General features: G+C 36.2%; 1 protein-coding gene across 3 annotated transcripts in view; it reads left to right on the forward strand.

The window, feature by feature from the left end:
* The window catches only part of SLCO1B3 (solute carrier organic anion transporter family member 1B3), a 110,753-nt gene that overhangs the window by 78,966 nt on the left and 17,940 nt on the right, over positions 1-13,847 (forward strand). For all 3 annotated transcript variants that reach the window (XM_031001151.3, XM_055358077.2, XM_055358078.2), the window contains one exon: positions 11,774-11,838. In XM_031001151.3, coding sequence (XP_030857011.2) covers positions 11,774-11,838 — 65 coding nt within the window. The remainder of the gene's footprint in view (positions 1-11,773; positions 11,839-13,847) is intronic.

The following is a 13,847-nucleotide window of genomic DNA, read 5'->3' on the forward strand; positions in this document are numbered from 1 at the left end:
TGGACTAGAAAGTGACCATTGGATTTCATTATATGCTCATCACTATTAACCTAAACAAAACTAGTGCATGAAGATGGGAGGTGAAAAAAAGGCTGTTTTGGTTTTAAATTTTTTCATTTTTATGGATTTAGAGATACAATTGTAGTTGTGAAACATGGATTATATTGTGCAGTGGTAAAGTCTGGGGTGTAATGTTCCCATCACCCGAATAGTGTACTTTATATTCAATAGGTAGTATTTCTTCCCTCCCGCTCCCTTCCACCCTCCCACACTTTAGGGTCTCCAATGTCGATTATTCCACTCTGTAAGTCCTTGTGTGCCCATTGTTTAGCTCCCACATCAAAGTAAGTACATGCATTTTTTACTTTCTGTTTCTGAATCATTTCACTCAGGATAATGGCCTCCATTTCTATCCACATTGCTATAAAAGACATGATTTCAGTTTTTAATTGCTCACTAGTATTCCATAGTGTATACGTATATACAAAATTTTTAATCTAATTATCAGTGAATGGAAATTTAGAGTGATTCCATGACTTTGCTTTTGTCACTAGTGCTGTAGAAAGCATACAAGTCAGTTGTCTTTTTAATAAAATGATTTCTTTTCCTTTAGGTAGACACCCTGTGGTGAGATTGCTGGATTAAATGGCAGTTCAATTTTTAGGTCATCAGGAAATCTCTATACTGTTTTCCGTAGAGGTTTTACATTCCCACCAACAGTGTATAAGCATTCATTTTTCTTTTCATCTTCACCAACATCTCTTGACTTTTGACCTTGTAATAATAGCTATCTTGATGAGTATAAGATGATATCTCATTACGGTTTTAATTTTCATCTCTCTGATGATTAGTGATGTTGGGCATTTTTATATATTTATTGGCCATTTGTATGTCTTCTTTTGAAAAATGTCTGTTCATGTCCTTTACCCACTTTTTAATGAGGTTTTTTTCTTTTTTTTATTGAGTAGTTTGAGTTCTTGTAGATTCTGGATATTAGCCCTTTGTCAGATGCATTGTTTGCAAATATTTTCTCCCATTCTGTGGTTTGTCTGTATACTCTGTTGATTATTAGTATTATTTTTTTTTACTGAACAAAAGTTTTGTAGTTTAAGTTCCATTGGTGTATTATTTTGTTGCATTTCCTTTTGAGGGTGTAGTCATAATTTCTTTGCCTAGACCATTGTCCAGAAAAGTTTTTCCTAGGTTTTCCCCTAGGATTTTTATAGTTTCAGGCCTTACAATTACGTCTTTCATCCTTTTTCAGTTAATTTTTATATATGGTGAGAGATACGGGTTCAATTTTATGTCTGTGTATATGGCTCTCCAATTTTCCCAGCACCATTTATTGAATAGGATGTCCTTTCCTCACTGTATATATATTTGTTACTTTGTCAAAAATCAGTATGTTGTAGGTATGTGGCTTTATTTCTGGCTTCTCCATTCTGTTCCATTGATCTATGTGTCTATTTTTATACTAGTACCCTCTTATTTTGGCTTATAGCCATGTAGCATAATTTGAAGTCAGGTAATGTGATACCTTCAGCTTCATTTTTTTGCTTAGGATGGATTTGCTAGTCAGACTTTTTTGGTTCCATATGAATTTTAGGATTTACATTGGTAATTTCATAAAAATTGTGTTGAATCTGTAGCTTGTTTTGGGCAGGATGGTCATTTTACACAATATTCATTATTCCAATTCATGAGTGTAGGATGTTTTTCTATTTTTTTTTTTTTGTGACATATATGACTTTTTTCATCAGTGTTTTGTAGTTCTCCTCGTAGAGACTTTTTTACCTCTTAGTTTAAATGTATTACTATTTTTTTATATCCATTGTAAATGGGATTCAGTTGTTGATTTGATTTTGAGCTTGATCATTATTGTTGTATGGAAGTGGTACTTATTTTTGTACACTGGTTTTGTATCCTGAAACTTTACTGAAGTAGTTTATCAAGTCTGAGAGGCTTTCAGAGGAGTTTTTAGGGTTTTCTAGGTGTAAGATTATATCATAAGTGAAGAGGAATAATTCAAATTCTTCTTTTCCCATTTGGAGACCTTTTATTCTTTTATCTTACCTGATTGTTCCTGATAGGACTTCCAATACTATGTTGAATAGGAGTAGTGAAAGTGGGCATCCTCATCTTGGGTCCATTCTTAGAAGTAATGCTTACAATTTTCCCCCATTCAGTATGTTATTGACTGTGGTTTGTCATATACATGGTTTTTTATTATTTTAAAGTATGTTTCTTCTATGCCTAGTTTGGTAAGTGTTTTCATCATAAAGCAATGCTGGATTTTATCAAATGTTTTTTCTGCATCAATTTATTTTATCATATGCTTTTTGAAAAAAGATTTCTGTTAATTTTGTGAATCACATTTTTGATTCGCCTGTGTTGAACCGTCCTTGCATTTCAGGAAAAAGTCCACTTTTCATTGTGATGAACCTTTTTATGTGCTGCTGAATTTTATTTTCTAGAGTTTGTTTTTTTTTTTTTTTTGAGGATATTTGGATCTATGTTCATCAGGGATATTAATGTGTAGTTTTCTCTTTTATTTGTTATGTACTTGCCTGGCTTTGGTATCAGCATGATGCTGACTTCATAGAATTAGTTGAAGAGGATTCCTTCCCCCTTGATTTTTTGGAATAGTTTTAGTAGAATTGGTATCATTTCTTCCTTTTTGGTTTGGTAGAATCTGGCAGTAAGTTCATCTTTTTGTTGTTGTCATCAGGAGATTTTTTAATTATTATTACTAATTCAATTTAATTACTCATTATTGGTCTGTTAAGGATTTCTGTTTCTTCCTGGTTCAAACGTGTGGGGTTGTATGTTTCCAGGAATTTATCCATTTCCTCTAGGTTTTCCAGTTTGTGTATGTAGAGATGGTCATAGTAGTCTCTGATGATCTTTTATATTTCTGTGGTAATGGTTTTAATAACACCAGTAATATTTCTGATTGTCCTTATTTGAATCTTCTTTCTTTTTGGTTAAGCTACTAGTAAGCTATCTATCTTACTTATATTTTCAAATTACAACTTTTTATTTCACTGATCCTTTGTAATTTTTTTGCCCAAATTTCATTTAGATTTTTTCTTTGATATTTGCTATATTCTGCTAGCTTTGGGTGCAGTTTATTCTTGTTTTACTAGTTCTGTGAGACGTGACATTAGATTGTTAATTTTATATCTTTCTGTCTTTTTGTTGTGGGCATTTAATGCTACAAACTTCCCTCTTGGCACTGATTTGTTGTATCTCCAAGGTTTTGGTATGTTGTGTCTTTATTTTCATTCATTTCATTTTCATAATTTTTTGTTTGTTTGTTTTTGGGGACAGAATCTCACTCTGTCACCCAGGCTGGAGTGAAATGGTGTAATCTTGGCTCACTGCAACCTCTACCTCTTGGGGTCAAGCGGTCCTCTGGCCTCAGCCTCCCTACTAGCTGGGATTAAAGACCTGTGCCACCACACCCAGCTAATTTTTTTTATTTGTAGTAGAGACAGGGTTTCACCATGTTGGCCAGGCTGGTCTCAAACTCCTGATCTCAAGTGATCCACCCACCTCAGCCTCCCAAAGTGCTAGGATTACAGGTGTGAGCCACCACACCCAGCCTCATTTCAATTAAAAAAAAAAAATCTGCCTTGATTTCATTATTGACCAAATAATTGTTCAGGAGCAGGCTATTTAATTTTCATGTATTTGTGTAGTGTTGAGAATTCTTCTAGGTACTAATTTCTATTTTTATTCCACTGTACTCTGAAAAGGTACTTGATATTATTTTGATTTTTTAAAAAAATCATTGAGTATTGCCTTTTGGCATAGCATGTGGTCAGTTTTTGAAAATGTTGCATGTGTACATGAGAAGAATGTATATTCTGAGGTTGTAGGGTAAAATGTTCTGTAAAATGTTCGTCAGATCCATCGGGTCTAATGTCCATTGTAAAAGTTTCTTTGTCGATTTTTGGCTGCCATGATCTGCCTAGTGCTGTCAGTGGATTATTGAAAGACCCCACTACTGTTGTATTGCTATCTATTTTGTTTTCCTTAGGTCCAGTAGTGTTTGTTTTATGAATTGGGGTGCTCCAATGTTGGGTGCGTATGTTTGGAATTGTTATATCTTCTTGTTTAATTGATCCTTTATATGATAACCTTCTTTGTCATTATTTATGGTTTTTGATTTGAAATTTGTTTTATCTAATGCAAGTATAACTACTTCTGCTCAGATTTGGTTTGTATTTTCATAGAATGTTTTTTTGCACCCCTTTGGTTTGAGTCTGAAAAGGTCTTTACCAGTTACTTGAGTTAGGTGGGTTTCTTGTATGCAGCATATAGTTGGATTTTTAAAAATTCATTCAGCCAGACTATATTTTTTAAGAAGAGTGTTTAGTATATTTATATATAAGGTCAGTATTGATTTTTGAGGGGTTGTTTCTATAATATTGTAAATTATTTCTTAATTGCTTTGCAGTCTCAATTAGGTAATTTTAAAATAAGATCTGTAAGTTTTATACTTTGTGTGTTTCCATAATGATAAGTATTGCCCTTTCATTTCTATATGTTAGAACTCCTTCAAGCCTTTCTTGTAGAGTCAGTCTGTTTGCGACAAATTCCCTTAGTGTTTGCTTATTTGGGAAGTACTACTTTTCTTCTTGAATTATAACTCTTAGTTGAGCAGGATACAAAATTCTTGGCTGGCATTTTTTTTTTCTTTAAGAGACTGATAATAAGACCCTAATTTCTTTTGGCTTGTAAGATTCCTGCTGAGAAGTCTGTTGTTAGTCTGACAGGATTCTTTTTACAGGTGATTAGATACCTCTCTCTTGCCACGTTTAAGATTTTTAAATTTATGTTGACTTTGAGTAGTCTGATGACTATATGTCTTGTGCTGGTTATTCTTGCAATGCATCTTACAAGAATCACCTGAGCTTTTTATATTTGGATGTCTGGATCTGTAGTAAGTCAGGGAAGTTTTTGGGAGTTATTCTTTCAAACAAGTTTCCCACACTTTTAACTTTTTCTTCTTCTCCCTCTGGAATACCAATGATTCGTAAGTTTGGATGCATTCCATAATCCCATATGTCCTGAAGGCTCTGTTAGGTTTTTCAATTCACTTTTCTATATATTTTTCCTACCAAGTTTATTTGAAAGACCTGTCTTCTAGCTCTGAAATTGTTTATTCTGCTTGGTCTGGCTTATTGTTAAAGCTTTCAGAAGTATTTTGCAGTCCCTTCAATACATTTTTAATTTTTAGAAGTTGTGTCTGCTTCTCTTAATAAAATCTTTCTTTTATACCCTGCGTTTTTTTTTTCATTTATTTTTGGTAATTTTTAACTTTCTTTTGGATCTCAAGCTTTACATAATCCCATATTACTTGAAGGTCTTATTTCTTGAAGACTTCTTTAGAATCAACATTTTGGATTCTTTATCAGCATATCAAAGATTTTATTTTGGTTTGGATTAATAGCTCAAGAGTCATTGTGGTCCTTTGGACCTTTAGCAGTCTATCTTCTTTATACTTCCAGAATTCTTTCTCTGGTTCTTTCTAACTTAATAGGCTATCTCTCCTTATTTTGAATTTATTTTGTTTGAATTAGGTTTTTTCCATTTGAAAATGTGGCTATAATGTGTGTTATGTAGGATCTAACAGGCTATATTGAAGAGGATAGAGAGAAAATGCCAGAAAGGGAAGTGCAACAGTCAGCACAGCAAGTTATTTTCAGGAGTAGTGCTACAAAAGAAACAGACAAAAGTTGTGGTTGATAGCAAAGTTGTGGAATAAAACTTCTGTTTGTGTTCAATGATAGACGTAATAGCATGCTTACATACTGATGAGAATCATCAGTAGAGATGAAGGAAACTGACAATGCAGAAAAGAGGGAAAGCAATTACAGAGGAAGATGAAAAGAGATTAACCAGGACACAGAGTTTTTCTCTGTACAAGAAGGGAAATTTTCTATGTGGGTAAAAGGCAGGTAAATGTGTACCTGTAGTGATGAAGAATATTGAACTTTTTTCTGCTGCTTCTACTTTCTTTGTTATAAAAAAGGAATGTAATCAGATGAGAAAGAGGAGGAAGAAAAGAAAGAGTCTTTAGATCAGAAAATGTGAACTAGTAATCCTGAAGATTAAAGAAACATACTGACAGGGAAAACGGACTAGTAGAATATTGGACAATTGCCCTGGAGGCCCCCTGAATGTCTGTGCTTATGAATTTAAAGTGAGCACAGTGAGATGTTTGAATTATTTCCTCCAGGGATGCAGCTCTTTGTATATAGGTTCAGAGAAGGCAGAGGATTAGATGAAAGCGTTCTTGCTTGTCTAGTACAGTAAAGGATGAGATGGACAAAAATTTACAGAATATATGCAGATAAGCAATTATAACAAAAGATCATGATGAGAAAGGAAGTGAAGAGGTAAAACTAGATATGACCTGTGAAGAGGTTAGGGGAATCATAGCCTAAAGAGCTAGGGCTGGAGCTTCTTGTAACAGATATATTAAAGGGAGTAAATTTAAAACTTAGGAGGTAGTTATGAGGACTGGGATGGCCAAAATGGAGAATTTTAAAAGTGGGTACTGATGAACTGACTGTGGGTGGAAGACTTTCCAGAAAAGAGGCCAAGAAACTGAAAGGCCAGAGAACATTGGGAGCATAATCTATATGATCTATATTTCCTAAAATAACTAGGAAAAAGGGCAGAAATAATTTTCACAAAAATGACAAGGAGTTTGGAATGAAAATTGTTAAGAAATGATGAGAGTTGTGATGTGCCATTCTATAGCTAACTTCAACAAGGAGGTTAGAGAATAGTATGGTAGGGTGGTGCACTTCTTCCTGGGACTTAGAGGTCTGTCAGAAGAAAGACTCAGATCTGGAAGTGGTAAAAATGAAAGATCAATGAGAACTTCTACATTTCAGGCCCATTGATATGGAGGTTGTGGAAGGAAAAAGCCTACAGGAGAGAGTTACATGGAGTGTCACTGGGAGTAAGCCAGGCTTTGTTTAGAACAAGAAAGTGAAAGGGCTACAAAGAATGTAGGAACTAAATATTTTGCTGATAACAAATATGAGTTTCCCTGGGAAAAATGAAAGGGTTTGAGTAATGGAAAAAGAGTAAGAGAGTGAGTGGGATTAAGGGATGTAGTAAACCATGTGGAATGAGAGCCTTGGTACCCAGACAGGATCTCAAAATCTTGACATTCTGCTGGTGACAGGATGTGAGGCATGATGTAAGTTTATGACAAACAAAACATCAATTGAAAAGGCCCAAAGGAGGGTAATGTTTCAGAACTTTTTTAAAAAACTGCATTTTAGTGGCTTAGCTAGAAAAGATTTGGCCCATATACACAATAAATTAGAGCTTTTCTTCAGTCTTTTGCAAACAGGAAAACAAGCATTCCCTACCTGTGCTATCTGTTGTTAGGGTTTCATTAGGTCTAACTGGAAATTACCTCAAGAAACAGCAGGTCATGATGGTTGATTGTCATTAGAAAGAATAACAGAGGATCAATGTAAATGAAATCTCTTAAATTAAACAATTAAATGAAATAGCACATTTAACTTCTTAGGGTGCCTTTTGTGATGAATTCATCCTGAGAGAGGTGCCAGCTGCTCAATATCATATGTAAAGCAGGAGTCACACTACAGTGGTAAATAACTTACATGATAACCATGCGCGAACGTGTGCAGATCAGTGAGGATGTGAGTATGAGCAGGCAAGAAGTAGTGTGAGTGTGCATGCATGTGGATGTAGGGGTGTGTGTGATTGTTATTGTATATGAATATTACCATATCACACACATGCATCATCTCCACTGAATTGTTGAAGATTTCAGGCCAGCTCTTAGGAAAATATCTTCCCTATCTTCAAGTCCCCCCAAGTCTCCTGCATGCTACCCCTTCCCCTGGGTGAAAATACAGCTCAATAACAAATTTCAGTTTACCTTGTGTGTGTAGTATACAGACAAAGTGCAACTTCTGAAAATCAAGTACAGTGAAAAACACATGTCAGGCTATTGTCAAAAAACTCAACCAGGGTTGAAGTGCAATCTCTCCCTTCCCAAAATCTCCTTTGAGAAATCTGATATTTGAGAGTAATAACTAAATAGATAAGTTAAACTCCCCTTTCTACTGATTTCTTCTTGACCATCTCTTTATGAAATAAACTTCCTCCTAAATAGCAGGCATGGATTCTGTATTCATTTGTTTTTATGCTGCTGATAAAGACATACCCAAGACTGAGCAATTTACAAAAAAGGGAGGATTTAGTTGGAATTACAGTTCCACGTGGCTGGGTAAGCCTCACAATCATGGTGGAAGGCAAGGAGGAGCAAGTCACATCTTACATGGGTGGGAGCTTGTGCAGGAAAAGTACGCATTATAAAGCAATCAAACCTCATGAGACTTATTCACTATCATGAGAACAGCATGGGAAAGACCATGATTCAATTATCTCCCACTGGGTCCCTCCAACAACATGTGGGAATTATGTGAGTAAAATTCAAGATGAGATTTGATGGGGACACAGAGCCAAACCATTTCATTCCACCCCTGTCCCCTCCAAATCTCATGTCCTCACATTTCAATACCAATCATTCTTTCCCAGCAGTCCCCCAGAATCTTAACTCATTTCAGCATTAACCCAAAAGTCCACAGTCCAAAGTCTCATCTGAGAGAAGTCAAGTCCCTTCCACCTATGCACTTGTAAAAACAAAAGCAAGCTAGTTACTTCCTAGATACAATGGGGGTACAGCCATTGGGTAAATACAGCCTTTCCAAATGGGAGAAATTGGCCAAAACAAAGGGGCTACAGGCCTTATGCAAGTTTGAAATCCAGCAGGGCAGTCAAAACTTAAAGCTCCAAAATGATCTCCTTTGACTCCATGTCTCACATCTGGGTCACACTGATGCAAGAGGTAGGTTCCCATAGTCTTGGGCAGCTCCATCCTTGTGGCTTTGCAGGGTATAGCCTCCCTCCTGGCTGCCTTCTCGGGTTGGCATTGAGAGTCTGCAGCTTTTCCAGGTGAATGGTGCAAGCTGTCGGTGGATCTACTGACAGCTTCTGGGGTCTGGAGGATGGTGACCCTCACAGCTCCACTAGGCAGTGCCCCAGTAGGGACTCTGTTTGATGGCTTTGACCTGACATTTTCCTTTCACACTGCCCTAGCAGAGGTTCTCTATGAGCACCTTGTCCCTGCAGCAAACTTCTTCCTGGGCATCCAGGCATTTCCATACATGCTCTGAAATCTAGGCAGAGGTTCCCAAACCTCAATTATTGACTTTTGTGCACCCACAGGCTCAACACCACATGGAAGCTGCCAAGGCTTGGGGCTTGCACCATGTGAAGGCACAGCCCAAGCTCTACATTGGTCCCTTTCAGCCACAGCTGGAGCAGCTAGGATGCAGGGCACCAAGTCCCTAGGCTGCAAATAGCACAGGGACCCTGGGCCTGGCTCAGGAAACCATTTCTCCTAGGATTCCAGGCCTTTGATGGGAGGGGCTACATGAAGACTTCTCACATGTCCTAAAGACATTTTCCCCATTGTCTTGGGAATTAACATTCAGCTCCTCCTTAGGTATTCAAATTTCTGCAGCCAGCTTGAATTTCTCCTCAGAAAATGGGGTTTTCTTTTCTATCACATTGTCAGATTGCAAATTTTCCAAACTTTTATGCTCTGCTTCCCTTATAAAACTGAATGCCTTTAACAGCACCCAAGTCACCTCTTGAATGCTTTGCTGCTTAGAAATTTTTTCTGACAGATACCCTAAATCATCTCCCTCAAGTTCAAAGTTCCACAAATCTCTAGGGCAGGGGCAAAGTACTGCCAGTCTCTTCACTAAAATATGACAAGCAGCATCTTTGCTCCAGTTTCCAACAAGTTCCTTATCTCCATCTGAGACCACCTCAACCTGGACCTTATTGTCCATATCACTATCAGGCTTTTAGCCAAAGCTATTCAACAAGTCTCTAGGAAGTTCCAAACTTTCCCACATTTTCTTGTCTTTTTCTGAGCCCTCCAAACTGTTCCAACCTCTGCCTGTTACCCAGTTCCAAGGTCACTTCCACATTTTCAGGTATCTTTTTAGCAATGTCCCACTTTACCGGTACCAATTTACTGTATTAGTTTGTTTTTACGCTGCTGATAAAGACATACCTGAGACTGGGCGATTTACAAAAGAAAGAGGTTTAATATGACTTATAGTTCCATGTGGCTGGGGAAACCTCACAATCACGGTGGAAGGCAAGGAGGCTCAAGTCACATCATATGTGGATGAGGCAGGCAAAGAGAGTTTGTGCAGGAAAACTCTGACTTACAAAGCCATCAGATCTTGTGAGACTTATTATCATGAGAACAGCACAGAAAAGACCTGCCCCTATGATTCAATTATCTCCCACCGGATCCCTCCCACAACACGTGGGTATTATGTGAGTAAAATTCAAGATGAGATTTCAGTGGGGACACAGAGCCAAATCATATCAGATTCATTGTACTCAGTGTAGTTTTGTGCCCTCAGCTGTGCTAACAAAGTGCTGCTGTCCTTTGTTAAAGCAGGGCCAAAACACACTTTCTGTTTATTGTCTCTCCTAATAGATAACTATTTTAGGTTTAACTTTCAATGTATTATGTTTAATTTAGTTTTTGTCTTTTAAAATTTTATAAGTGCTATTGAATTCAGAATCTCAATAAATGGCAGTTCTCTGGCAAGGTATAGAGGCAAATATGTGTACATGAAACTGAGGTTTAGAGTGCTAGCTCATTGTATTGGATTCTTATAACATGAGATAAGCATTATCATGCACACTTAGCAAACAAGGAAACTGAGGCTAAGAGAGATTAAGTGATATACTTCTACAAGTCACTTGGATGAGAGAAAGCATAATTTGTCTATTTACTTTCAAGAATATTAACTAGCATGGTATCTCTTAGTAGGTGCTTAGTGAATGTTTCTTGATTGATGGTGGTTACTTAGCTCTCTGAAAAAAACCATCCAACACTTCGAGGAGAAAAAAACCCTCTTTATCAGTTAATTCAACATTTCAGTAAAAGTGGGTTATTTGAGCCACAGTCATCCACCTCATCCCAACTCTCCTCCTTTACTAATGAAAGATAATTTCATTTCTCTTGGTATGTACTAAGTTATCACAGGGATGGTAGTGTCATCAGTTTATTGGACACAGAAAAATGGAATTGTAGAAATGTAAGAGTGAGTGAATTTCCAAGTGAGGATACAAATATGCTCTGTATCTTTAATGTGACAGTCAAATACATTAGACACTAGAATACAGAAAAGTTTTTTGACCCTTCTGGTTGTATAATATAATTTACGAATCATATTAATAAGCTATTCTGTTAACATTGATGACAGAAATAAGGTGGTAAAAAGAAGTCTGCTAAGAATTACTCCTGGATAAAAGTATATAATCTTTTAATAGGAGGTACCTTGACTAAATAGTCCACACAAAATCATTTTCTTCATAAGCATAATAAAGTCTATTCCAACCACTTTCTTAGAGGATTTTCATAAGGATCAAATGTGAACATATTTGTTAAACTGTCTTGAAATCATAAAGCATTTAATAAATAAAGAAATTATTATTATTATCACTCAGGTGTTTACCTTTTAAAACAGTTGAAAATGTAACTTTATATAATGTGGGAAATTCACTTAAGAGTATTCATTCTACCAGGGAGAGGAATGATGCTGATAAATGTTTTGATATTAACTCAGTTTGATTTTTTAATGACATGTATTATTTCTTTGCCTTTATCATATTTCAGGATTGTTCAACCTGAATTGAAAGCACTTGCAATGGGTTTCCAGTCAATGGTTATAAGAACACTAGGTATGACAAATATATAGATTATACATTTTAACATATAAATATTAATGTTAAGTCTTAAAGACTGAATGCAATTAATTTTCAACTATAAGACTGTAGAAAAAGGAATAAGTAAGAATCATTTCTATTTTGTGATAAATTAAAATAAAAAGGAACAGGAAAATTGAGTGGTCTAAGAGATAATTTGATGTTAATTCTAGTTAGAGTCAATCTGTTAAGAGCAAGGAATCATCATATTTATATTATATTCTTTCTAGCAGAAACAGAAAGATAGGTGGTCTCTGAGGTTTTCCTTCTTTCAGGAAAATAAGAATATTTCTCCCAGGTATACGCAGAGTGGAGGACCTTCCTTCCAAATGGAGACATTACTTAGGACAGCCCTAAAGTAGCTTGGGAACCCTGGGAATCTGGTCAGGCTGAGGTTGTCTAGAACAACAGAAGCTGACATTCACTGTGCCATTTCCCACTGCCTGGTCCTCTATGGCTGGGCAGCTAACCATTAGCAGGAGTTAATGCAAAAGGGAATGAAAATTCATACTCTAGAACTAGGCTTGTTGGATTATGAGGATGTCCTGAATAAAAGAAAGCTCAGAAAATTGTGGTTTATGGTGGCAAGGGTAGGATTGTAGACTCCAGAGGCTAAAGGCCTATTTCTAAATATTCAAAAGTGATGAGAAAAGATTTAGGAAATGAACCTTTGTCCCTTACTGCCATTTGCCTTTTTTACTGCACAGATACTTGTTGTTAAATAATGTCTAGTCTAACCTCTGTGAGTGGTCCTTTGTAAGAATTGTAAACATTATGTGCTTATTCCTGGGAAGTAGGAAAAGAGCATCATTCATCTAGGGATTGGTGCAGAGGACTGATTATGGTCCATAGGTAACCACTGATGGCAGAAGGAAAAGGAAGTGGGAGGGGTCAGTTTCTGGGACCCTTGCAAGGAAAGGAAAAAGTATAACTCTATGGCCAAATTACTGTGAAGAAGTTGTACATGAAGTGTATTTGGTGAGAAGGTCACAGATCCTGAAATGTAAAAGGAAATATAAAAGGAATAGGAGAGAGAAGATGAAGATGCTGCAGGGTTGCATTGCCTCCATCCTAGCCATCCCTTTCTGTGTCCCTAATCTTCCAGCCTCTGTAATCTTGGCAGTTCCCTACCTCCAGATTCAGAGAAGATACCTCACTCCTAGAATCTGGGCCACAGAGGCTGAAAATAGCATCTGGGTAGTTAGGACTCCTTCTGATATGTTGAAATGAGACTATGACAATAGAAGACATTGTTTAAGCAATATAAAATAGAAAAAAATTGAATTTTGCCATTCTAATTGTGAACATCCAATTTTGTTATGTCCAATATATGGCACAATGGATCCTAAATGCTTCTGTGGGAAACATCCACACTTGGTAGCAAACTTCCAATTCATGAACAATTGTCTTAAATATGATATATGTGTAAATGGTAGAAGACGTATATAGTATATTAAACTAAAAGAGATATTTAGAAAATAGGTTATCATAAGATTTACAATTCTAATAAGACAAAGTTTGTTACTTAAAACATTTACTTCACAAAGTTTGTTTAAACCAGTGGCATAACGTGAAGAAAATAAATTGTTGGCATCTATTTTTTTTTATTTTTCAAAGGGTCGCTGTGATTTTTTGAAATCTGCAAATTTCTCACCCATTATCTCAGTACCAGTTTGCTTCAGATGCATTGGCCTCAGACAACATTCCCTTGTGATTCTACTATTTCTCAGTCTCAGAAAATTGAGAATGATTAAAAGTAAAAAGAATTGGTAAAACATTCATCTATAAATCACTGTCATTTTTTGTGACAAAATAAAATCTGAAAAGTATGAATCACAAAACAGAACAAGAACAAAGTAAAATCTTGTATGCTTCTGTTCTGCCATCTGAATGATAGCTCTCTACTATGATGTCCCTGAAAATTTTGAACAAATTACCTATTCTTAAAGCTAGGAGTTAATCTCAGAATTTATACTTCTCCTATA

This window comes from Gorilla gorilla, chromosome 10, assembly GCF_029281585.2.
Source record: "Gorilla gorilla gorilla isolate KB3781 chromosome 10, NHGRI_mGorGor1-v2.1_pri, whole genome shotgun sequence".
NCBI classification, from domain to species: domain Eukaryota; kingdom Metazoa; phylum Chordata; class Mammalia; order Primates; family Hominidae; genus Gorilla; species Gorilla gorilla.